This window comes from Numida meleagris, chromosome 1 (genome assembly GCF_002078875.1).
Source record: "Numida meleagris isolate 19003 breed g44 Domestic line chromosome 1, NumMel1.0, whole genome shotgun sequence".
Taxonomy (NCBI): domain Eukaryota; kingdom Metazoa; phylum Chordata; class Aves; order Galliformes; family Numididae; genus Numida; species Numida meleagris.
In genome coordinates, this window is record NC_034409.1 from 51546809 (window position 1) to 51572193 (window position 25385).

The window sequence follows — 25385 nt, forward strand, 5'->3', positions numbered from 1 at the left end:
AGCTGCTCCTCTTGACAAGCAGCCCTACGATCCAATGAAACGAGAAGGCTTGAGCAATGGGGCGGGACTGAACCACAACGGCAGTTAGGCACGTGGGCGGACACTCACTCGGGCTGACCAATGAAAAAGAGGAAAAATTTCACGGACAGCCGTGTCGACCAATGGAGTGCGCCGATTGTCTGTGGGGCTCCTGACAGAAAACCCCCCGGCGCAGTAGAGGAGGAAGGAGGGGGGCGCATGCGCTGCTGTTGTTGGTGTGAGGAGGCCGTGGCCGTGTGGAGGGGGAGCGGCGGTTTCTCGGGGCTCCGTGCGGGCCCTGCCCGCCCCTAACGGAGGTTTTCCTCGGGTAGAGGCGCGGGGCGGCTCGCTGGGTGCTGCGGAGCCCGGAGCCGTGCTTTATGGCCTAGGTGGAGGCGGCTTCCTTCCCCGAGCCGTTGGCATCGCGGAGCCGGCCCTGCCCGCAGCGATGGAGGAGGGCAGCTGAGGGACCCCGGCCTCGTCCGTGCCCCGGGGCGGGCCCGCGCCGTGAGCTCGGCCCTGCGGGGTGCCCCTTCCCTGCGGCCTGCGCTGGGTACCGGAGATGGAAGAGAAGGAGCGGTGTGGTAGCGTCCAGCTGGCACCTTGAGACTGACGGGATCCGTATCTTTTGGTTATCTCTCTCTGTTTTTTTGGGGGGGTTGGGTGGGTGTGGCGTTTTATGGGATATGGGAGGAAAGAGGTGGTTTTTAAAGCCAGCCGTCAGAGGGCATTACTGAATAAACTGAAGCACAAGAGGGGGGTTGGCGAGCTGGAAGCAGCCCTTGCCTGTAAAATAAAGGGGCCGCGCGCTGCTGCTGTGACTCTGAGCAAGAGACCTCAGCCTCCTGTGCTTCTCACCACCTGCTCGTCATCCACCCTGTGAGAAGATGAGTTGCGTGCCATGGAAAGGTGACAAGGCCAAATCGGAGTCCCCAGAGCCGCCCCAGCTGCCGCCACTACATATTTACCACGAGAAGCAGCGCAGGGAGCTGTGTGCCCTCCATGCCCTCAACAATGTCTTCCAGGACAGCAATGCCTTCACCAGGGAAACCCTGCAGGAGATTTTTCAGAGGTATGGCATCCTGCATTGGTGGAAGTGTTCGCTTCCCCTGCTCCTCTGGTGCTTAGATGGATTTGCAGCTCGTATTTTTGGGACAAATAGAAGCATTCAGAGTATGCTGCTGGTTTGAGTTGAATGTAGCTCCTTTTTAACCCCCCCTTCCTTTCCTCCGTTATTTTCCCTCTTTCTGCACAGAAATGCTCTCTTTTTCTTGTTTCTCAGACTATTCATCCCGCAAAGTTTGGGTCCCAGAGCTTTATTGCAGATGTTGCCGTGTGGTTGCACTACATCCACCTTAACGCATCTTCTGTTTTCTGCCCCTGCCTCCTGTCAGTGTGTTTTCTTCCTGTAATAACAGATGTGGGTAGTGAGGGTGGCTGGGATGACAAAGGGATCATCATAAAAACATCTCAGTTTAGCACTGTAGAACTTTGAAGATGCCGGACATTAAAGCTTCATCAACTTACTCAAGCAGTTAAATGAAGTTCTTCAAATGGTGCAGCCCTTTTTTGTCCTTGCAGTGAGACCCTGCTTACCAAACTGGATTTAGTTTCAGTAGCTAGATCCATGTTTTCTGCAGTGTTGCTGAGCACTTCCTGGCAGCTTCAGATAATTAAAAAAGGCATTCTTGAGTCTTTCAAGGGAAATTGTAAGCGATGAATGTGCCCTGCAAAATAACTCATTTGGCTAGATGTTTATTTTATGTTGTTTAACTCTTCGGGGAAACTGTCCTGAGCGTGCCTTTGGAAATTCTGATGACTTTAATTGATGAAGCGAAGGAATGGGGTAGTAAATGGAATCTCTCCGCAGTATTCACTCTCTTGTCTAATCTTCACAGAGGTTATGGTTGAGTACTCGTTACCCCTAGCTGACAGCACGTTGTGTTAGTGAGGCGTAGGGAATGGCACTCCATGGCAGCAGTTACGCTGCAGGTGCTGTTGGACAAAGTTCCCTGCCCTGTTGCTACCGCCCTAAAAATCAGAGGATTAATGGAATTGGGGCTTGGCTTGACATGTATGTGCCTTCCTTTCTTTAGTGAACGAAATGTGGTAATGGACAGCTGCAAATATTGGGTGGAAGTGCTATTTACAATAGTACTGTAAATAAAATTCCTATTCGTGAAGAGGAGCTGATGGGCAGCATTTTAAAGGCGCTCTTTGTCCAGCATAAAGGCTCTGTGGTTTTGTTCCAGGGCAGCAATTGTCAGAGCCGTAATCACAGATGGATTTCTACTGGCCTGAAGTAAACAGAGGCAGTTCCTGCGGTAGAAGTGGCGTGATGATCTAATTAGTTGGTTTTCACTGGGTTTGGTGAGAGAGAATTAGTGTGCAGCATGGAACTTCTCAGATAGCGTTGAGATGCTCCTCTGCTGAGACCTCACACCCTGAAAGGAAGAATTTCTTAAATTCCAAGCTGGTGTTGTCTCATTTGAATATTCAGATCAAGATATGCAGACTGATTCAACCCCACAGCAGTAGTTGAAGCGGCGTTTGGACAACACTCTCAAAAATATGGTTTGAATTTTAGGTGGTCCTGTGGAGCCAGGAGTTTGGACTCCGTGATCCTTGCGGGTTCCTTCCAACTCAGAATGTTCTAAATGGATGAGCTATGAGGAATGCATAACGATTGCAGCCTCCTTTGCCTCTCTGTGGAGTTACTGCTTGTTTCTAGCTCTTTGGCTTGACTTTAAGTACCAAGGTCTTAGCCACATTTTAGACATCATTTTTCCACATGTCTTTCCTGTGTCTAGTTACAGGCTGTTTCACTGACTATGACAGAAGACTGATGAGCATTTTAATAAGCTACAAAAACATCGCTAGGCATCCTTATTATTTTTTTTTTTAAGCTTAGTGTTGACATGGTAATGAAATCACAAATAAGCTTAAGCTTTCCCTAGCTCTGACCACATCCCTTGAAAAAGTAATTGAAGTGCGCTGCTTAATCATTCATTTCCCTTTTGCTGCATCCCGTTGCTCCGGGCCAGTGTAGTGTGATTATTATCATCATCTCAAGTATATGCCAAAACATGTCCCAAGCTCCCCTCTGATTCTGTAGCCCTCCCTCTCTTCTTTCCTCTAATATGAGAACCATCTTTTTGATGTTTCTCTGGCTTTTGTTTCAGGAAGTAAGAATGCTTGTTCCCGTTGTTGCGTGGGGATGCCAACAAAACCACTTCACTTGGGTCTGTTTATTGAGATCTGGTTAGAAAAGACACCTTTATGCTGGAGTTGATGAAGGTTTGTGGCTTAGAAAACTCAGAAGGATTATTGCTTGTAGTGCTGTTCAACTTCATCGGTCTTGCTCAGATTAATCTCTAGATAAACAATTGTATTGTTCCTTGTTTAGTCAGAATCCTTCAGCTGATGGTTGCATACCCTGTGTAAACGTATGTGAGCAGAAGTGTATTGAGGTGGCTTTTGATGAAGGCTTTCTCGTGGGTAACAGTTCTGAGTGTCACCTCTTTTTTTTTATCTCACTTCTGGGCCTCTAAGTTACAGGAGGGAACAAAGATAAGTGCATTCTTTCAGCCCACAAATACTCTAGCCTTTGGAAAACTGTGCCACAAGAGGGTGCTTGTGCAAACCATAGGGCTCTTAACTGGGAGGCTTTCCTAGCTTGCCAGCACTCATGAGAGATAATAGGTTGAAGCAATGTTCTTGAGGAATTAGTTGTAGCCCAGTGATCTTGCTTTATGGCGATGCTGGAAGGGCTGTCACGAGCTACAGTAGCATCTCTGTGGTTCATAAGATGCAGCAGAGATTTGGAGACTAGGAACTATGATTTTTCTGAAAATGTCAGTGCCTTGCTCAGAACTGCTCAGTGGCAGATATTAATAGACTTTCGCGTTACCACATTGTTTGAGGCTGTTGTGCTGCAGTTTGCTGCTCTGCAGGAGAACAGAACTGATGTGGAAAGTTACCTGTCTGTACCTTATCTAGCCTTGGTTGGTCTGCAACGTAATACTCAACTGGTCAGGGGAGTATCAGGGGTCAGAGCTGGCATAAAGGAAAGGCAGAGGAAACATGGATATCAGGTGCCACGAAACATCCGAACCTTGTGCCAGCAGAGCTAGTGGAGTCCTCACTGGTGGAACAAAACAGGGAAAGTGTCTGGCATTATTTCTTTTTGCATATCTCTATCTCTTATGCCTCGCATCCGTTTTCTGTATTTGTAGACAGCAAAGGCTGTCTTACTACTTTTGCGTGTTACATGATGGGCTCTGATTCTGGATTTTTGGATTTTACAATCATGCAAGTGATGTCTAGACAAGTTTATTAAAGCTTAAAAGGTTATTATTTTTTAATAGCGGTGGCAATGCTTTAGAGACTTTCAAGCCCAAATATCTTCACAGCTTTATGTACGAACATTCTTTTCACTTACTAGTGGGGACTGGGAGAGAACAACCTTTACTGCAGCAACCCACCCTGGGTCTTGTGATCTCATCCTCTCTTTAAGACTGGTGTTGACTGTTCTTCGCTTGAAGTTGTGATAGCTGTTGTTCTGGATGGCAAACTGGCATTTACTCCAACCCTGAATTAGGGGAAAATTATAGTGGCATTCTGAAGTACCAGTTCAATGCAGGTGGAATTGTTTTGCAGTCTTTCATATCAAAGCTAGGATCCTTGGACATTTTGCTCGTCAAAATAATTGTTAATGTGTTATTTAGCCCCGTCAGCCTCTTGGTGTAAGGGAGAAGGAGCAGATGAAATAGTTCACTTTTAGGCAAGCAAATCCCCTAAAAACAGGCTTCAAGTTTACAGCAGTTCTGGAATATGGGTGTGCCAAGCACTTGCTAGAACGGCTCTTGTTCTGTTTCCAGGCTGTCTCCCAACACCATGGTGACGCCACACAAGAAGAGCATGCTGGGCAATGGGAACTATGATGTGAACGTCATCATGGCAGCGCTTCAGACCAAAGGCTACGAGGCAGTTTGGTGGGACAAGCGCAGGTATTAAGAAATTGTGTAATTCCAGAGATGGCTCCTAGCTGTAAAGCTAGAAAGAAAAGCCGAGAACCAGGTGACATTCAAGTACCGGAATATAATCTTGTTGCTGTGTGTTGTCTGCACCCTTCTAGGGATGTTAATGTCATTGCCCTGTCTAACGTGATGGGTTTCATCATGAATCTGCCCTCCAGCCTTTGCTGGGGTCCCTTGAAGCTCCCCCTCAAGCGGCAGCACTGGATCTGCGTCCGGGAGGTGGGAGGCACTTACTATAACCTCGACTCCAAACTCAAGATGCCTGAGTGGATTGGAGGTGAAAGTGAGCTCAGGTAAGTCTTCCCTCCCCTTACCCCCTTGTTACGCGTTTGTGGGTTTGTATCCAGGTCTTCCCTGCTGGAAGGGGTGAATTTGTTCTTAAACACTTAGTCGAAGTGTTTATGGCTGAATTGCAGTACCAAATATTTGATGGTAATAAGATTCGTTTATATTTATGTGGTGGTTTTGTGCTGACGGGCAGTTGAGCTCCACCCCTCCACTCTGTCACTGCCCCTCCTCAAATGAACAGTGGGAAAAAATAAGATAAGGGCAGGGAGATCACTCAAAGTAACCATCATGGGCAAAACAGACTCAGCATAGGCAGATTAATATAATTTATTGTCTACTATTAACAGAGTAGAGCAGTGAGAGCTAAAAGCAAACTTAAAACACCTCCTCCTCCACCCCCAAAGAGGCTCAGGGGAATGGGGGCTGCAGCCCGTTCACAACACTTCATCTCTGCTGATCTGTAGTCACTCTGCCCCTGCGTGAGCGTGGGGTCCCTCCCACAGTATGCCATCCTTCCCAAACTGATCCCACGCGGGCTTCCCACAGGCTGCAGCTCTCTGAGCACTGCTCCAACATGGCACCGTACCAGAGGGCCCACCCTTCAGGAACTGCTCCACATGTGGGTGGCAGCCCCCCAGCCCATAGGCTGCAGGTCTGGTCTGGGGCTTCTCCTGCAGGGGCTCTCCATGGGCTGTGCCTCCTTCAGGCCACATCCACTGCTGCACCGTGGGTACTTCCATGGCTGCATGTGGAGATCTGCTCTGCGTGGTGGAGGCAGCCTGCCCCTCCTGGGCTGTGGGAAGCTTAGTCTTTGCGCCTGGAGCACCTCTTCCTGCACTGACCTTGGTGCTGTTAGGGCTGTCTTATCTGTTCGCTCTTACTCCTCTCTCCCAGCTGCTGTTGTGCAGCAGTTTTTTCCCTTTTTTAAATCTGTTCTCCTAGAGCACAGCCAGCGTTGCTCACGGATCAGCTCTGGTCAGTGGTGGGTCCCTTCTGGAGCAGCTGAAGCTGGCTCCGATCTGACGTGGGGCAGCTCCTGTGCGGCCCTTCCCACTACAGAAACTTCTCTGCATAAGCCCAGTATAATTTATACCTTATTTGTGCGAGGCTCGGAAGATACTTTAGCCAGTGGAGGTTTCTGAGAGCTCAGGAGAGCCTTGATTTCGTTTCTTATAGGGCTGGCTCTGTCACTAGCAATGAATGTAGAGGCCAAGTCTGACACTAGTGAGTGATGCCTGCATCTAGATGTGCTGTGCCTCACTGTCTCCTCAGATGTGAGACCATCAGCATTCTTCAGTACTATGTGTGTTCCCAGCAAAATCTCCTCAGATCATGAGTGCAGCCCTATTCTTGACTGCTTGCCTATTTCAGTGTACGTTGCACACCTGGTTTGACTCCCCTCCGCTCTTCCATCTTAACACAACATGGTTGGTGTGATTTGCTTTGACTGTAAAACCTAGCCTTTCCTTATCTGCCATTCTGTCCTGTTCTAAAGTGTACAAATGGCGTTGCTGTCTCAACTAGACTTGTTCTAACTTAAGGGTTGCATATGAGCACCATTTCCAGCACCTGTCATGTCATTCTAGTCTTAACAAATTGGGTATAAGCCTTTTGTGAGCTTCCGGGGTAGAACAGCACAATACTGGATCTCTGTGCAGAGCTAATTAGAGGGTTTTTCTCATTTGTTTTTTTTTAAGTCTTGGGTGTGCTGTTCTTCAGCTATAAACAAGGGCTTCCTACATGGTGAATTTTGAAAGTTGGGCTGAAACATACTGGGGGAAAGATTGATTTGACTCTAATAGTTATTGAATTGAATCCAAGTTGTCTATGAGAAAAAGCTTATAGACAAGAAGGGGCTGCAGAGCCGTGTCAAATGACTGAGTGGTACTCTGCTGCTGTGACCTGTGATGAGGACATCCCAATGACAGTGTTTTGCTTTTTTCCTGCCCCACAAATGTGCTAGACTTGTTGAAGTTACTTTAAAGTACAGAGTGATTCTTGATCTCAGAGACCTGAAGAAACTGTGTTTGTTCTTAATGCTATTTTTGCCACCTTGGAAAATTGGGGAGTGACACTTATGTGGATCTCTCAACTGAAGTGATGATGTCTATCTGATTCTGCAGTAGCTTGCTGGGTAGAGGTGTGTTAAATCTAGTGCTTTTGTTCTGTTTTCTGTCAGAAAATAACTAACGATGAAGGGTGAGAAGATGTTCCTCCCATTTCTTGTCATATTTGCCTAGCTAGCTATGTTTAGTTGTAGAAGATGACAAAGTTCTACGTTCGGTTATGCTTATTCCTGTTTCTCCTTACTGTAGGAAATTTTTGAAACACCAGCTAAGAGGAAAGAACTGTGAACTCCTGCTGGTGGTGCCAGAGGAGGTGGAAGCACATCAGAGCTGGAGAGCTGACGTGTGACCTGGACCGACTCTGTCCTCTCACTACAGCTCTGCCCCTTTATGGAACTCATGATGTCCTGAAACCTGGATAATGGGTGCCCCAACTCTTCTCTTCTGGAACTTCCTCTGTTAGGCTCTTTCCTTTCTTCCTTGGTGCAATAGGGCGGTGGCGTAGGACGCTGGGGGTGGTGGGTGGGGGAGTACTGAGGGCGGAGTGGAGGAAACTGGAAGCCAGTCACTGATTGCAAAGGTGAATGAGCTGCATGCCCTTCAGCTAACTGGAAGGCGCTGCTCTCTCTAAAGCTGCGCTTTGGGGCCAGGTTTTCTGGAAGCCTCTGACCTCTCTTTGTGTTGCCCAAGGCTTTGTGTGGTCGCGGTGTTCCTTTACAGCTCACTGGGGAGGAGCAGGGGCCAAGCACGCTGCTGCTCCTTCACAAGCCTCTCCCTCCAAAACAAGTAGTTGTGAAGGCAATTGTGATCTGTAAGGGTCTCTCAGGACACTCTCAAAACACTAGGAATGGTATGGTGTTCACCATGGCCCTCTGCTTTGTAGGGATGGTTTGTGCCAAGAATTAAAGGGGGGGAAGTGGGGAGAAAAAACAAGTCATCTTTCAGGAAATTCTTTGAGTAGCTAGAGGATTCTTTCCCAGTATCTCCAAGGATTTATGTATGTGGCCAAGTGGTTGTTTGGCAGTGTGTGGCTAGCTAAGGCAGTGTGAAAACAGCAGGCACAGGCTAATGGGGGAGGATCGGGTTTCTGAACTAGAGGCTGAAGTCTGCCTGGGTTTTGTGCTATGTTGGGCTTTATTTTTATTTTTTTTTGTAACATCTGAAGCTATTTTGGTTTTCTGCATGAGCACCCTGTAGTTTCGGGGCTGCTTGGAAAGAGGAATAAAATCTGAAGGGGTTTTAAGAGGAATTAATTCCCTTATATTCCTCTTTCCAGAAGTCTAGCCCAGGGTCACAAATGCCACACAGAATGTCCCAGAAGGAGCTCTCCTACAAGTGAGCTGGTCATGAAAGAAAAGAAATATCATTTGAGGAGGGAAGTCTTATGATGGTCAACTTTTGCCTCTTTATAGTTACTAGCAGCTAATATGGGAGATGCAGAGGGTCCACCGGAATCATCAGGCATTAGACTGGGGCCTGGTGGTTGAACCAGCTTCTCTTTTAGGGTTGGCTGACAAACATTCCGTTAATGAGCAAATTGCTTTTTCCTCCCCTCCTTTCCATGGGGGAAAAAGCGATGAGATGTGGAGACTCTAAGAGGGATCCTGGTCTGTTGTTACCCTGTCACCTGGGCCAGCTGTAGCTCAGTCGTTGCTTCCAAGCAGGAGGAAGCAGTGAATTGAGGGCAGCTCCTTGCATTTAGCTCTTCCTGGCTGAGCTGCCATTTGCTTCTCTCTTTACTCATGCAAGGGCTCAGCTAAATGGTAATTGCTGGAAAGGGATGGAGCTCGAATGATTCTGCTCTGCCAGGTAGGAAAGTCGCGTTTGGTGTTGGGGCTTTCAGGAGGAGCGCCGTGGGCTATAACTATATCTTTTCTCAGTTGTGTGTTTCTTGAGAGCTCAGCTATGCATGGGCTGGTGTTTGAAGCCAAGCGAGAGACTGTTAACTCGCACCTTGTTACCAAGACCAGAGGCAATGTGACGACAGGACAAGTGTGGTGTTCACTGAGCCCCGGATATCCCGCAAGCACCATTTTGCAGCCTTCTGAGCACAGCCTCCAGAAGCCAAGGGCAAGTGGCTCTTCTGTTTTAAATACCCAGCGTTTCTAGAACAAGTCCTGTTTCGTAACACATTCCAGTGACCAATACCAGCTGGCAGAGTTTTTAAACACTTTACAAGCAGAATGCAAAGCCTGCAGGCATTCTGCTCATGACTTGAAGCCATTTCTTCAAGAGAGGAAGGGGGAGAAAAAAAAAAATCTCAACAGTAACATTTTCTATGCTGCGTAAAACCGCACTTTGGAGAAACCGTTTGCATGGAAACTGCAAGCCAGTGGATCAGTGCACAATATGCAAAGATGTTTTAAACTATTTTGGGGCTACTTTCCTCTCCTAGTATGTCAGCACCAATCCTGTGGGGGGGGGGGGGGGGAATAGTGTGATCCAGCTGCTCAGGTAAAGGGAAACTGAATGATCACACCCCTGGGGCAAGCAAGGCTGCTGGACAGAAGGTGGGCAGACCAGTCCAGTCCCACTGCCTGGGAGTGGGGAAAGCCCGAGTTTGTTTTCTTGCTTGTTTGGTTTTGTTAGAGCCTTGTCTTGGGTTTGTTTACAGAGATGTATTTTGTTTAACCAAATATGGAAAAAAAAATGGGGAAAAAAACCATTTCCATATAAATGTCTTATCACTTCTGTATGTTCAACTGAATTGTTCTGTAACAAAGTATGTAAAGGAAAAATAAACTTTTTTTTTCTTTGGTTATAAAACTGAATAGAGTGAGAGTTAAGAACCTTAAGCCTCAGTTCCTGGTGCTGAGGTAGAATGGAGGACAGCAATTCTAGCACCTCTCCCAAACTCCCTTTAAATTACCCCAAATTTTTCGAGTCTCTTCCCCAGCAGAGATGTTGTGCACGGACTGGAAGGGCAGAGTCTCCTATCTCTGTGGCACCAGCGCTCCAGGAAAGAAGCAAGACTCGTCAAGGAACGTCTATTAAAACCACACTGCTCAGGTTGGATTTATTTAATATTCAATACAAAAAAATACGCAGCCGATTTCTGAAGTTCTACTTTATGACGCAGAGGATCAGCACTGATGTGATTTTCATTAACCCCTCTGCCACTCCCTTGGTACTCACACACTCACACACACAATGTTGCAGTGAAAGTATTTGCGTGCCCATCCTCCCAGATAATTTTTTCCACGGGGTACAGATACCCTCAACCTTGCTTCTTCCTTTGCTTCATATGCTGGGAGAGTTGCCTCTTGTTCTGTCACCGATGCCCTCAGGCTTTGAGTTAGCCAGGAAAGGATTTTTGTTTGACTGTTGCCATCTGAAGCCTGACTTGTGCCCCAGGGTGTTTTTTTCTGGGAGGTGAGGAGTCCAGAACAGGAACTCCATGATTTCAAGTCTCTGTAACTGATTCCGGCATACTGATTGAACAAAAGAAAAGACTCATGACTTCTACAGGGGAAGAATGCAGACAGGAGCCATCATCAGGTCCAGACAGGGGGCTTCCCTCCACCCCCCCACAGTATGAACATGTCAATGTCCCAAAATAGAACCAAGAATAAGAACAAAACAAAAAAATGCCCTGACCCAACAAATCAACAGTTCAATATATCATCATCTCAAGGTCTTCCCACATGATACAAATCCAACGTGGCTTCAGCAAATTAGATTTTTCCGGAAAGCGGAGGCAGGGCCCCTGGCATACCCCCAGACAGCCCTGTGTTGGGTCCTAAGAGAATCTGTAAGAGAGAGTGTATGTTAGAAGCTTTGAGGAGGACGTACTTCCCTACCCCTGACAGGACTGGGAGAGCTCAGTGAGGCAGCACCCACCCCTGGGATTAGACATTTAGCCCTTTCCCTACGCATCAGCCACTGGGTTCAGAGCTTGACCTTGCCAAACCCAGACCTGCGGGTTTGGATGCAGCTGGGTGGGCTGAGAGGAAGCTGCCTTGTGCCACTCCCACTGGAGGATGCAATCAGAGCATACTGCGGGATGCGTAAGCCCACAGCATCAAACGCATCGCTTTTGCTTTTTGCTTCCAGAGCTGCAGCACCAACTGATGGCTGCGGGGCTGCGCAGGCAGCCAGAGCCACCTCCAAACAGCAATGAGAGCGGGCGGTGGTGCTCCAGCCTCACCTGTCGCTGCTGCAGCTGCTGCTGTTGCTCCATCTGCAGCTTTTCCGTTTCAAACACGACAGGAAGAACTAAAATCATGAAGGAGGTGGTCCCAATCCACAGAGCTGCCCTAGAGAATCTGTGTGGAAGAAAACCCGTTAGGAAGACGAATCTCAGCGGCACCTTGGACCAGCACTTGGAACCCTCCCTCGCTCCCTCCCACCCTGCTCCACCCCGAAGCCCGGCCGGAACCACCCGCCCTCCCCTCGGCCGCCGGGAAGCGGAGCCCTCTGCAGCCCGCGGGCCCCGCCGCCCCTCACCTGTACATCTTCTGCGCTATCGCCAGCGACAGGTCGAACGTAGCGCCGGCCGCCGAGCGCACGCTCTCGGGGAACATCTCGGTCAGCCCCCACAGCCGCTCCGCCAGCGTCTCATCCAGCTGCGGGCGACAACGCGGCGTCAGGCCTGCAGCCCCCGGCGGGGTCACCCCGCTCTCCCGGCCCTCCCAGGCCGCCCCGCCGCCGCGCTACCTCCTCGTCGTCGTCGTCGTCCTCCAGCTCGTCCTCCATCTCCTCGGCCTTGCCCGCGCTGCCCTTGGGCAGCAGATCCTCCGGGGACAGGGACGCAGCGGCAGCCATCACCACCACCACCAGGGACGGAGCGGGCAGCGAGCCGCCGGAAGCGGAACTGCGGACGGAGCGGCCCCGGAAGAAATGTGAGGCGCACAGCGCCCTCTTGCGGCCGGGAGGTGCCACTCCCCAAAATACGACACGACGCCCGCAGATGTGGGTTCCAACGAACGTTTTAATGTGAGTTTTCACGTAAAACGATGCCGAACGCTCGAGAACAAGCAAGGCCAGCGCCCCGCTCGCCAAAGGCCTCGCACAAAGCCAGGCTGTGAATCCAAGCGTCTGCCGTAGTGCTGATCGCTGCTTACAGGGTGCAGGGTTCTGCCAGGTTGCCATGGAGCATGTGTACCTGCGGCTAACAGCCGTGGGCACTGAAAAGTGGTAAAGTGCTCCGAGAACAAACACGAGTGTTGGTTAACAGTGCACAAAGTGATGTACCGGGATTTGGTGGCACCCTTACACAGTACCTATGCAATACTGCAAGCATCTCGTCCCGTGGAATAATCTACACGTGGTACCGATACAGCCTGGACACCCAAGCCAGTCCCAGCCTGCAGGAACAGGGAAGGTCTCACAAGACCTCCTGCTCCCTCCTCCCCCAGCCACCATCTTTCACTTCCTCCTCCGGATGTGACTTTTCAGCTCCTCCAGCTCCTTCTCCATCAGGTGGGACTCGGCAGTGGTCTCAGAGAGCTGCAAAGCACAGTGAGCAACAGTAATGCGTGCCTTCAAGCACCGCCTCACCAGAAGCTTTTCCAATTACACTCTGTGTTTTGCAGCACAACCTTTCCAGAGGTGTCACCAAGATTTACCAGCCATAGCCAGCTCCAATGCCAGAGCGCATTTGTGTTTTGGTGAGATGGAAGCTGAGGCTTCACACTTCACTGAGACAGCCCAGAGAACCTGGAGGACAGCTATACCTTCTGCTAAGTGCAGTGCCACTGTCACAAAAGCAACTTTCCGGGTTTAAAACATGGAAAGAACGTAAAGAAGGAAAATGCTGAAGGGACACCTATTCATTCAGGCTGACATAAAGGCCAAATCATTTAGTATACTGAGAGTACACACATATTCTATTTCAGCAAAGAAACCCTCCAGATTTTGAACGTGAAAGCTAAGATCATTGTGTAAGGCTGAATTTTGGTTAGTTTAGTGCTGGGGAATTCTGTCACCCATAGGCTTACATACAGAACAGATGTAAGAGCACTTGTCAGGCCACAAGGAAGATCCTAGAGTTTTAATCCTCTGTGATCTGACACAGCACTTGCAGGGGCTCCTGTCCAACTCAGCACCTGCTGAAACCAAACTCTGCCCCTCGTCTTGCAGGGGGAGCATATGAAGTCAGACTGTTCTTCCATGTTCACTTTGGCACCAAATTTTTCTTGCATAGTGGGGTAAAGCAGGAGTGGAGCGCACTCTCTGCAGTAAGAACTGCTCCCTTCACATCAGCACTTCCACCACTAAGGGCAGGCAGAAGTTCAGTACTCACCATGTCCAGCAGAATATCCACCTTCAGACGAAGGAGGTTGTTTTCTTCCTCCAGCTGCTGGTTGCGTTTGCGCAAGCGCTGCATTTCCCTGCGGTCTCCCGTGAAGCTTCCTAATTCTGGAGGAAATAAAGAGAGCCCACGGAGGGCCGTCAGCCAGCCGTGACCACTGCAGGCCCGCTGCGCCGCACGGCACTACCTGCCACCCACTGGCCGTTCTCGAACTTGAGGCTCTGCCCAGTGAGGTTCATGGTGGGGGTGCCGTACTCCAGGCCCAGCTCGACCTCGCGGGTGGATCTGTCCAGCTGCAGAGAGAAGAAATCGTTGAGGCTGGAAAAGACCTCTAAGATCATCTAGTCAGCCATCAACCCTCCACCATTAAACCATGTCCCTTAGTGCCACATCCACACGGTCCTGGAACGCCTCCAGGGACAGAGACTCCACCACCTCCCTGGGCAGCCTGTGCCAGTGCAGCACCACTCTGCCTGAGAAGAAATGTTTCCTAACATCCAACCTGAACCTCCCCGGGCACAACTTGAGGCCATTCCTTCTCGTCCTATCACTTGTTCCCTAGTTACTCCACGCCCGCGCTTTCTCCCACCCAAAGGCAGCAAACACACTGGACATGCCACCCAACGACTGGGAGGAGCCGCGGCCCCAACACTCACCAAGTGCAGGTTGGACAGCGAGGCGGCCTTCCGCGGTGGGGTCTTCTTAGGGCTGAAGGTGCTCCCGAAGAGAGGCATCTCTCTTTGGGCTGCGTCCCAAGAATACAGTAGGGGCGGACGTGCGGGCTGTTCGCCCTGCAACGAGTACCACCCGAAAGGCCCGCGCTGGGGGCAGGCAGCGGGCGCAGAGCCGCCCCGTTTGCGAGGGAAGAGCAGATGAGGAGCTCCCCGCTCCCCCCGCCGCAGCGCTGGGCTCAGCCCCGCCGTGCGGGGGCGGGGGCGCCAGCCCGCTCCATCGGGATTCGCCTTCGTTCCGGGGGGGCAGCCCCGCTCCGCCGAGCGGCGCCTGCGCCCCAGCAGCCCCCGCCGCTCGGCGCTGTGGGTCCGCCGCGTGTCCCGGCGGCGGTTTGCGGCCGGCGCGTCGCCATGGCGACATCGGGGCCCCCGCCGCTCCGCCCCGCGGCTGCCCTGGGCATGAGGCCTGGCGGCGGGGCTCCGTGCCTCGCAGAGGAGGTGGATGGGGTTAGCGGGATGCGCGGTTACAGCCGTGCTTATACGGGGACTGCCCAGTTCTGAGGGTGGTGAGGTCTCCTCTGAGCTCCTCTTCTCAGACTGCAACAACCCCAGTTCCCTCAGCCGCTCCCCATCAGACTTGTACTCCAGACCCCTCACAGTTCTGCTGCCCTTCTCTGGACACACTCCAGGCCTCCATGTCTTTCTTGTAGTGAGGAGCCAGAACTGAGCACAGCACTCGAGGTGCAGCCTCGCAGTGCCGAGTTCTCGGTGCACTAAGCAAGATGAGTGTTGCAAGAATACAGCATTAATATCATAAAAACAAACTGTCTCATCCAGGGCCTCATTCAAAGCTCAAGGAATCACTGTTTTCAGCCGGAAGTGGTGAGAAGCAATTCATCTGGAAAGACAGAAAAATGGGGGGAGGGGGGAGAGGCCAAGTTAGCTCTCGCATTCTTTCCATAAGATGCTGCTGTTTTGAGCACAGAGCACAGGGCATATGGCAGAGCGCACAGCCTTAGCACTCATCCAAGACAGAGATCATAGAATCACAGAATCATTAAGGTCGGAAAAGACCTTTAAGATCACCAGGTCCAACCGCCAGCCCATCCCCACCATGCCCACTGACCATGTCCCTCAGTGCCACATCCACACGGTTCTGGAACACCTCCAGGGACGGCGACTGCACCACCTCCCTGGGCAGCCTGTGCCAGTGCAGCACCGCTCTTTCTGAGAAGAAATTTTTCCTAATATCCAACCTGAACCTCCCCTGAGCCTCCTGCGAAGGGCCTGTTTGATGTGTGACTCTAGGGATGGTAAAAGCATTGTAGTGTAGCACTGTGTATCCTTCTGTGCCTCTCACTTTGTGGAAAGTGAACACGCAGTGCAGTCTATTTCCCACTACAGTAAATGTCACTTAAGATCCCCAAAAACTCATTAATCAGACAGTGAAGAACCTGCACGTTGCACATACAGAATCACAGAATGGCTTACAGAATCTCAAAGCCCACCCAGTCCCACCTCGTGCTGTGGGCAGGGCTGCCACCCCCCAGCTCAGGCTGCACAGGGCCCCATCCAACCTGGCCTTGAACCTCCAGGGATGGGGCACCCACAGCTTCTCTGGGCAGCCTGTGCCAGGGCCTCACTGCCTGATCAGTGAAAAAACTTCCCCCTGACATCTCATCTAAATCTCCCCTCCTTTACTTTAAAACCATTCACCCTTGTCCTACCACTAATCATCATGTAAGGAAACGGTGTGTCCTCTTATGACGACATCTTTGGGAAATCTGGTGGCATAGATAACGGTATAAATATCTCACCCGTACCTTATGGCCGAAGCAAACACCTCTTTTTCTTCCTTTTTTCATTATGGTCAGCTCGAGGTGTGGGAGGACAGCTGCCCTGCTGCATTGCAACTGCTTCCTCCTGCTTGACTGTCACAGGCTGCGCCACCAGGAGGCCCTCGCGGAAGCGTGTAGAGATAGGCAGAGAAATCAGAGAGCAAAATGAGATGCAGGAGCAGTCAGAAAACAACGCTTGCTCTGTAAATAGAGACGTTCACAGAGACGTGCAGGCAGCTATTAATTGATTCTTGTAGGAATCCTCATATCCAATCATCGGTTGTGCTGTGACTTTTGAGGACATGTGGGTGTAATGGATGTTATCCTTACGTTGAATCACCAAGTGATAATCAGGGAAGTGCATGCCTTTGTCTTCTGGATAATAAATCTTTCAGAAAGTAAAGGAATCAAAAGGGTGTACAGTGCTGTTTTGATTTCTGGTCACTCATTTCTGCCCTCTGTCTCTCACCCAAGGAATATGCCTTCACCTAATTCACACCTGCCTTCTCTTTGAGATTTTTCACTTATTCTCGAGTTCTTCAATTTCTTCCACTTATCACAGTGGGTTTTTGCTGCCTGCTAGAAGTTCTAAATATACACTAGCAAACTAGCTGATTGTTCTCTTTGGCTAATACGATCTTCTTAAAAAAAGCAAGGGAGAAAGAGAAATGTTTTAATTAATTCTGTGCCGAATATTGCGCTTCTCTTTAATTACAGGCTCTGCATCAATTGAGACTTTGGTTGTTTCTTAACCCAAAATAAAGCATGCATATGCTTTCAGGTCACGTAGATGGTACAATCAAAGGTTCTTCCAAAGTAGTGAATTCTGATGCTGGTAACAATAAAAACTACATGGATTTGTCATTTTTCTTTCCTTAAGTCATAGGATTTCCCTTTATTGATGAGTTGAGCCTTGTATATCTGCTGTTAGTGTTTCAGTACAGGTGAATGCAAGACACAGCTCCTCAGGGTAGTTTCAGAATGGATGATGGGTGAGAGTGGCTTTGTTTCTGTCAGGAAATGCACCTTAAGCAAGCTGTAAGCTGGAAATGGAGTCCACTGTCCTTCACTCTCCATCTCTGCCCTCCTTCCCTGAATTCTCAGATACACACATTTATTTACATGAGCTTTTCTTATATATAACTCTCTCTATATTCTTATATATACTAACATGTAAAACACGTACCCTCTGCTTTAAGAAGGTTCTAAGGCTTGGATTTAAAACTGATGAACTGTGTTTTGCATTCTCCCCTCCCTTCCCCACATTCCTCTGAGATGACGAGTAATTTGGAGGAGACTAATAAGCGCTGCCTGCAAGAATGTAATGTAAAGGAATGTTCACCAGTACGACATGGGCAAAACAGTACTTGAATTTGACTTATGCACCAAGTGCCTGAATAATTTGAAGAATCTCATATTTAACATTATTGGGAGGGAAGGGTGTTGTATTTAGAAGCTGGCCCCCAGCTCACACACCTAGGTAACTTGACTCATTTTGGGCATAGAAGCAGGTGAAACTCAGTCTCTGAAAGTTTAAATCTTGTCAGTCCAAGACAAAGCTAAGCTGTTGCCATAGGTCAGCAGGCAGGCTGCTTCCACAATCCACTCATTCATTATCTGCTGAAGTAACGTGCTACTTCAGCTCTGAAGTCAAACAACTGGTGGCAATAGCTTGTTGTCAGGAATCGTGCCAGGCCTTGTGTGGGACACGGGAAAGCTTGTCATCTGACTGGAGATAGGTGAGACAGTGTTCAGCAGCTTGCAGATAACAATGGCCAGGACAAAAAATAAATTAAAAAAATAGCAGTTTCCAAACCAACTTTTTAATTTGCTATTTGGTCACCTGGACAGGTATCTACGCTTTCAAAAATGCTCCATAATGAGCATTTCTCATGCTGCCAGTGCGAGTGCCTGGCACTTAAGGCTTGACTGTTTAATTACAAGCCTCTCATTTAATGCTTGTTTTGAAATCTTGGGACCTGAATGACCTGTATGATGGACAAATGCGAGAGCATTCCTCCTGTGCCTGGACCCAGAATAGCAAACCGCTTTAAAATGCCTAATAGAAGTTCACAGTTTTCATCAGATGTGTTTTTATTAATGCTCTAGAAGAAAGAGATGGCTATTTGTCACACAGAGAAGGGGAAAGTTCTAAGCACAGGAAGCAAATAAAGGAAGGCAGAGAGAGAAAAGTAGGAGAAGGCTGTTTGGACAGAGCAGCATGGAGAGAGGTGGTGGGAGTAATGGTAGTGGTAAATGTAGACAGAGGCTGCATTGAATAGGGAGCTGGGAATGCTGAGCCTGGTACAGAAGCCACTGAGAACATTCAAAGTTGGTACTGATAGCCATTTATTTCTCTATATATGCTTTGAATGTAAGTTGAACTGTATCATTCTGAAATTGAATTTCAGGATGTGTGTATTACAAAGTACTTCGAAGAAGTGGGAAAAAAAAGGGTGGTGAGCCTGCAGGTCTGCCCATTGTGTTGAAATCCAACCCCTTAGAAAGAAAGCTCTCAAGACAGCAAGTCGTTCTCCTTAAAATCTGAAATTAAGTATGTCAGGCATTTTCTTTTATACTCACTCTTACTGCAGAGGATTCTTACTTTAGTGTATTTCTTTATTTATTTTTTTCTGTAACATACACTATTACAGCAATTCTGCCAGGCTCTAGATTCCTTTTATTCTTTGGAATCCCTTTGTGTATCTTTAGATCTCATCAAAGAGAACTCCGTACTGCCAGCACATCAGTTTGTCTCAGCACAGCCTGCATCTTGCCACTATGGAGTGTTAGAAGAAGACCCCTTACAGGTACTGCTTTGTCATTGTAGAGTGGCGGGGGGGAAATGTGTTTTACTGAGTAACTATGTGGGGAATGGATATTTGGGAAGGTCTGATTGCTAGTGCCACTTTTCTTCCCAGACCTGCACGTTGAAACTGGGAATATGAGTGTGTTGTGCGATATTAATTTTGTTAAAGTAATTTATGGAGCCAATAAATTTTGAGGGAAGCTATCTCCAAACTTGCTTTTGTTAAAGACAGCTGACTTCAGCAGTGGTTGGGCGTTTTATGGAATAATTTGATCAGTTTTTTTTTTTTTTACTAGATAAGGACATTACCCTGGTATCATAGCTATTTTCCAAGCCTGTAATTGCTTTCTACCACCCAGCAATTTCTCTGGCAATTTCAGCAGGAGAGGATGCTTTTATTCTTTTCACGTGACTGCAGTGTGGTGCTGCCAGCACGGGTGGATGCTGTATTTTGCCCTCAAAACAGTCATGTCTCACTTGTGGATGGGCTAGCCTCTTTAAAGAGAATGCACAAAGATTAAGACATTTATCTTACTACCGTCTTAAATGACTCAAACATTTTTTCTGCCTTCCTTTTTCTCTTGAAAGAACTACAACATGGACAAGCTTATAGCAATTAGCAGCTTCATCAAACAAGCAAAGTCTTCCAAGTCCAAACAAGCCAGATTTAAAACAGTGACTTTTCCAGTTACAGAATGAGGAAAAGGTAAAATATTATTTATTTTACTAAGGTTTTGCAGGCTTGTTGCTCTGAACACCTTTGCTTTGCTGTATCATGTCCTCCCCATAATCAGGAGGGTGCGTGTATGTATATATATGGAAATGTTTGTCGGTCCTGGAGAGCTGAGGCTCATCAGAGGTGCTTGTATGTATATCCATTTGTGTGTGTCAAATTAGTGCAAATACTTCCTTAGGTACTGGATTCACAGTCCTGTGCTAGATGGGGGAAATACAGACTGCTAGAATTTGTTTCAAGCCTCCAGGCCTGAGATGCAAAGCTGGAAAGGATAAGAAGAAAAGTGGAAGCAGTGTCAACATATGCTGAAAACATGATGACTGAAATAGCACCTCATCCTAGAGAGGTGATAAAGTATTTGGAGAAGGATGGAAGATGTTGTGGTTGGTTGAGTGAATTTTTCATAGCTGATCTTCTTGTTGGCATCCAAATCTACCTTTCAATACACAAATGATTCCTAAGGGCATTTGCTCACCTACAGGGAGTACTGAAGTGGCCTTGCTTTCCACTTTTTAGTGTTGCTTCTTTGTCAGCTTATCCCCACAGATCATGTCCCTCAGCCAGTAATGTCCCTTCCTTGTTCCCAGCTAGAACCTTCCATCACACTGAGAAGAACAGCTAAGAGTACTTTCTTCCATTCTCTGGATGCGGGTCCTGTAAGAGAGCTTAAACAACTTCTGTTGTGTTCAAACTATGGATAGATGCAGCTTCTAAACTCTAGTGCTTTGGATATACATTTTAGTCTCAAAATGGCGATAGTTTGACATCTGTTGCATTTTTATGCTTCTCAGTGGGCTTTCTTTAGTATTTCCTCTTTTGGAATTCTAATAGAGTGATGGTGACAAAGAGTATACTGCATACTTATTCCAGTAGTGTCTGGAATTTCCTTCCCTGTCTTTTTTTATATCAAATATACATAATTTCCTTCTGAAGCAACAAACGGGAAAGTCCTCTGCCCAGGTAGTTCAGTCTCACGAACCAATTTGCAGATGCTTTCACTTTAGATAGAGTTCCTTCAAGGCCGCTCAGTCATTTCTCACAAATGCCTGGGATGAAAGATTGTTGTTGTTCTCGTCAGCTTCTTATCTCCAGTTTGCTTTTGCTGCGTTGGCACTGTGCTGGTGGGAATGTGATCAGCGGCTGTTCACTTAAAAACACCTAATGGCTGCAGATAAAATACCGAATGCTGTTTTTCCAGTTGAACATTTGAGAATCACCGTGTGGGTTGCTACCTGTCTCCTTGCCCCAAGAGCAGAAGTCACGTGTGAAATTTGTTCTCAGAAGCTTTGACCTGTCCCTTCATGTTGGACTGTCTGGCCAGTAGAGCAGAAAGCGCTGCCTTAATGATCGAGTAGGAAAACAACAAGAGGGACAGACAAAACAGAAAGAAAGACTGCAGAGGGAAGTACTGGGATGTACTGAATTCAGTGAGAGCTGTGCACCTGTGCTGAGTTTCAGAAAAAAAATAAAATTGCTTGTCATTTTTAATAACAAATTCAGCAAAAACACCAGGAGAGAAGAGCTTGAAAGCTTACTGTGTGATACAGACAGAGGAAATGTTTAAGGAGTAGACACGCTTCCAGGAAGGCAGGCAAAGAAACTGTGATAATCCAAGGAAGGAGGAGCAAGGGGTTAAACATCAGAATCTTGTTAATCATTCACTGACGTTCAAATTGTAAGACTGAAGAAAACTGTTACCTGAACCATTTGCAAATTAAGGCTTTATGTCCAGCAAAATCAAGGAAACACAATATTTTAAAGCTATCTACAACTCTTTTGAGAGTTCTAAATACTGGAATACAGGTGGAATACAAATGGAGCAAGATATATTTGTTTCTGTGGTTTACATACAAACTCACTTGCAGAAGCAGCAGCAAAGCCAAGAGTAGGAAACTGGCCAAAAGAAGAGCACGTCCAGTTCTGCAGTGTGGCTGGTTTAAAAGAAGAGCTGTCGCAAGCTGAGAAGCTGAGCTAGAAAACATTAACTTTTCCAAACTTGATAAGTACACGGAAACACTGTGAAAGTTATTAGTTTTTCGAGCTGATGTTCTTCAGTTTGGATTTCTTTCTTTTTTTTTTTTTAAGAAGAAATGTCTCTAATGCCAGTGCTGAACCTCCTCCAAATATGAATTCAAAATGTTTTTCTTGTAAAATGCCATTTATTGATGCGAGCAGTGAAGTCTCCTGTAACTTGGAAATGATCTTTTTTTCTATTAGCTGCACATTAAACACATTCTTGTTTCTGAAGCATGCCAGTGAAAATGCTGCCCTCAGTACAAAACAGAGCAGTGTACTCAAAGACATTATTCAACCTACTTGACAACAGAAGCGCTCCGCTTCTGTGAGCTGTAATATATTAGAGGAAAGAAAGAAAACATTCAATTAATTATACTTTTTTTAGCTGTAACACTGAAAACTCTGCTCTTCTGTGTGCTGTGGATAAAGCTGCTCTGCTTTGTGCCTAATTTAGATTAATTTTCAATGCTGATGTGTGAATAAATTAGAGAAGCATTGACTTTTTTGGCCATAGCAGTTAAGACAATATTTGCAGTACTTCCAGCTTGTTTGTATTAGGAGTCAGAATGTCTTTGCTGTAAAGAATACACACACAGTCCTGTGTTCTGCAGCATGGCAGTTTCATCTGCGAGTGATTTTCTTATTTTAACTCTTTCTGGGGTCTAGTCTGGTTAAATCAAGTTTGCTGTCTCTTTTTTTTTTTCTCAAGAACTTATTCTGTTGCTTCTCTCTCCTTTCCTGTCTCATGCACCAATGTATACAGCTTCCACCAGGCAAATTCTCCTTCCTATATTTGCATTTGGTTCCAGAGCATTCTCTCTGCTTACAGGAACAACGGGTGTCCACCAAGTGACAAAACAAAAAAGTTTCTCCTGACTCTCTTCCCCATCCCACTAGCTGCCTGGTCCCATCTTGACTTTTTTTACTGTTCAGATGAGTACAAGAGTGAATACAAGTAGTAGAAATGCAAAGCCATTTATGTAAAGGAGAGCATAACAAATGCCCAGCTGGCTCAGAGCAAAGCTGTGTCTGAGGGTGGCAGCAGGCCATGCTGGGGAGAGCATGCCAGCCTGGCCATGCTCTGTTCCACTCAGGCCCAGAACTTGGATGGTAGCTTCCTCTTTCATCCATGAGCAGAAGAGTATTGAGGCAATTCTGCCATTTTACTTGAGTGAAGATAATTTGCCTATAGACTTGAACTGGTTCTGTGACTCACCTTTAATTCAAATGCAAGCTTGTCAGTGGCATTGCCACTGACTGTGAAGGCTGATAATAATTTCATGGTAAATAAATCAGGATGAAGAAAGCAGCAGTAACATTTTTCTGACCTTGGAGGTTAATTCAAATGACCGAAGATGTCTGCAAGCACAACTACTCTTCCCACTTAGCTACATATGTGGGCAGTCTTATTCCATAATTAGTCTGTTTTCCTCGTTTATCTTTTTCATAAGCTTTACAAAGTCGATTAAACTAAAGTAGAACAACGTGCACTTTCTCCTGAACAAATATCTCTGTGTGTGGAGTTAGTTAAGAACAGTTATTTTGGAATTTGCCAAAGCTGTTTAGAAAGCTCTCCTAGTGTTAAAAAGGCCTGGATCTCCCAAATGAGGTATTTCATGATTCAGAGTAACAGAGTTCCCCAACTGCGTGTTGTTATAACAATTTTGTGCATGTGCAGAATTATACCTATGTAAAGCCAGTAATGTATTGTTGGTATAATAGAAATCTTAAGAGTCTAATATTTACTGAGGGTCATGCTTGCCTAACCTTATGAATGTATAGGTAGTAGGTGTTCTGTATTACATAGGCAGAGTGCATGTGAATTTCGTGTATGAATATGGTGAAGAACCTCGCACTGTTGTGCTTGGTTGGTGGAAACTTCTGTGGAGCACCCAGGTCTGAATAAAAAGCAGTATCTCTCCTGAGTGAGTGGGAATTGGCTCATTGCACACCACATAATGAATCTGCTTTACAGACATCATCGTACATATGTGAAGCCAAGAATGTATAATAAAAATCTTAAGGGTCTAATGTTTATTGATCCAGATACAGCTTACAAAAAGGGAAAGAATAATGATGCAGTGAGAATTCTTCTATAAAACTGAAACACACACACACACATTTTTGGTTTCTGCTCCTTTTCCCTGTATTTCACTCTCCCTTCCACTACTTCTGTGGGTTGTAAGGTTGGTGGTTTCATTCTGCTGTGTGTGGGAGGACCGCTGAAGAGCTGTCAGTATCTGGAGTCCTTCACTGGGAGGAATATGATATTCATGTTGGTGGTTTCTTCTTCCTCACTCAAGGATTCACCTGGTGTCATTTTTATGGTTGCTAGCATGCATTTATGCCCTTACTCGCTGGTCTGCAGCTCCATGTTACATCTGATTTTGCTATGTGTGGCGCACATTATGTATATTAGATACTATTTCTTTGTTACCCCTAAAACCAGCTTTGTCCAGCTCCATATCTGCACTTCTTTGATCTCTGGTGAGCTCTTTATAGCCATCAGGTCTCTGTTGTCAAGCCTGTGTCCTGCCTTGTTATCATCACTTGCCTGTACTCCTCTACACCACATCTTATGTCCGCAGTTCTCAAGGTCTCTGCTATCGCACCAGGCCTGTATTTCTCTACACTACATCATTGTGCTAGCTGTAAATCTCTCATTCTACATAATAACCATTTGTTACTGCTATTTTTTATAAAAGGATGGCTGTACAACACAGATAAACAGAAGTAAAACAAATTAGCCAGACACCTGGTCATTTATAGAAACTGCTATCCCAGCTAACCAAGGAAAATGAGGTTACAGAAGGGTCAAGAGAAGCTCAATGAAAGCCTGCCTGACAAGCCTCAGCCCTGAGGCCTTGCAAATTCACTGTGATACTGGGAATGGCAATCCTGTATTAGGGAACTACATGGTTACAACGTTGTAGCCTCAAAAGGGGTGAGCAGGTAAGAGCAAGCTGTGCACACTAATGCATCAGTTTGGGGCAATTAGTTTCGAGCTGGCTGTGTTGGCATTTTGTCTCTTTTGCAGTAGAAGACACAAGAAAGCAAGAATTAGTCATGGTTCTATTTGACCTTTTAAAACTAGAAGTTAGCTTAAAGTATATTGCACACTTTCACAAATGAAATTGCTTTACCAAGTGAAAGATGGATTTCAAGGGTAATGGGAAGGATAGTCAAGCACAGAAATTATCTGGTTCTTTATCAAAAAAAATCCCCACAACCTTCTAGTAAAAGAAAATCCACAGTCTCCCCAGGCAAGCAAACGTCCTCCAAGTTCAGTTGATTCATCTTTGAACTAGATAATCTCTTGTCCCTTTCAGCCCTATTGTTGCCTTTTATTGCTTTGCTTTTTTTTTTATCTTAAAAATATGCATTCTCAAAAGGGAAAGCTTTTCTTACTTCTTCTGTCTTTTTTATGGACTCTGCATATGATAAATTGGTGCATGTTTCCAGAAAGGCTGTTAACTGGGTTTAGGTTTTGCAAAACCTAAAAGTGGCCTTCTTTATTCCAGTCTTCCTTTTATACTTGTATTTTCATGACATCCTTTATCATATATTAAGAATTATCTAGTTTACGGTAATATTTTGAAATCATTACAAAGAAAAGAAAGCTCGTGGTGCTTAGACTTATCACTTAATGTC

General features: G+C 46.8%; 3 protein-coding genes across 3 annotated transcripts; 1 reads left to right on the plus strand and 2 right to left on the minus strand.

The window, feature by feature from the left end:
• JOSD1 (Josephin domain containing 1) lies at positions 192 to 10177 on the plus strand. Its single transcript, XM_021385052.1, has 4 exons — positions 192 to 1090; positions 4899 to 5027; positions 5156 to 5350; positions 7661 to 10177. Exons 1-4 carry the CDS (start codon positions 906 to 908, stop codon positions 7758 to 7760), a joined length of 609 nt encoding a protein of 202 aa, XP_021240727.1. The 5' UTR covers positions 192 to 905; the 3' UTR covers positions 7761 to 10177.
• TOMM22 (translocase of outer mitochondrial membrane 22) lies at positions 10398 to 12539 on the minus strand. Its single transcript, XM_021385041.1, has 4 exons — positions 12068 to 12539; positions 11858 to 11976; positions 11559 to 11676; positions 10398 to 11160 (listed from the first exon to the last, which is right to left on the minus strand). Exons 1-4 carry the CDS (start codon positions 12500 to 12502, stop codon positions 11086 to 11088), a joined length of 747 nt encoding a protein of 248 aa, XP_021240716.1. The 5' UTR covers positions 12503 to 12539; the 3' UTR covers positions 10398 to 11085.
• Positions 12722 to 14738, minus strand: CBY1 (chibby family member 1, beta catenin antagonist). The gene is made up of 4 exons (XM_021385061.1): positions 14321 to 14738; positions 13852 to 13957; positions 13656 to 13771; positions 12722 to 12859 (listed from the first exon to the last, which is right to left on the minus strand). Exons 1-4 carry the CDS (start codon positions 14396 to 14398, stop codon positions 12779 to 12781), a joined length of 381 nt encoding a protein of 126 aa, XP_021240736.1. The 5' UTR covers positions 14399 to 14738; the 3' UTR covers positions 12722 to 12778.

Coding starts and splice junctions, on each gene's coding strand:
- JOSD1 (XM_021385052.1), top strand. CDS start 906: ATGAGTTGCGTGCCATGGAAAGGTGACAAGGCCAAATCGGAGTCCCCA. Junction 5,028..5,155: donor GTTTGGTGGGACAAGCGCAG/GTATTAAGAAAT, acceptor GCACCCTTCTAG/GGATGTTAATGTCATTGCCC. Junction 5,351..7,660: donor GGAGGTGAAAGTGAGCTCAG/GTAAGTCTTCCC, acceptor TCCTTACTGTAG/GAAATTTTTGAAACACCAGC.
- CBY1 (XM_021385061.1), bottom strand. CDS start 14,398: ATGCCTCTCTTCGGGAGCACCTTCAGCCCTAAGAAGACCCCACCGCGG. Junction 13,958..14,320: donor CGCTGTCCAACCTGCACTTG/GTGAGTGTTGGG, acceptor TTCTCTCTGCAG/CTGGACAGATCCACCCGCGA. Junction 13,772..13,851: donor GAACGGCCAGTGGGTGGCAG/GTAGTGCCGTGC, acceptor TATTTCCTCCAG/AATTAGGAAGCTTCACGGGA.
- TOMM22 (XM_021385041.1), bottom strand. CDS start 12,502: ATGGCAACCTGGCAGAACCCTGCACCCTGTAAGCAGCGATCAGCACTA. Junction 11,977..12,067: donor ACGACGACGACGACGAGGAG/GTAGCGCGGCGG, acceptor TGTCGCCCGCAG/CTGGATGAGACGCTGGCGGA. Junction 11,161..11,558: donor AGCAGCTGCAGCAGCGACAG/GTGAGGCTGGAG, acceptor TCTCTCTTACAG/ATTCTCTTAGGACCCAACAC.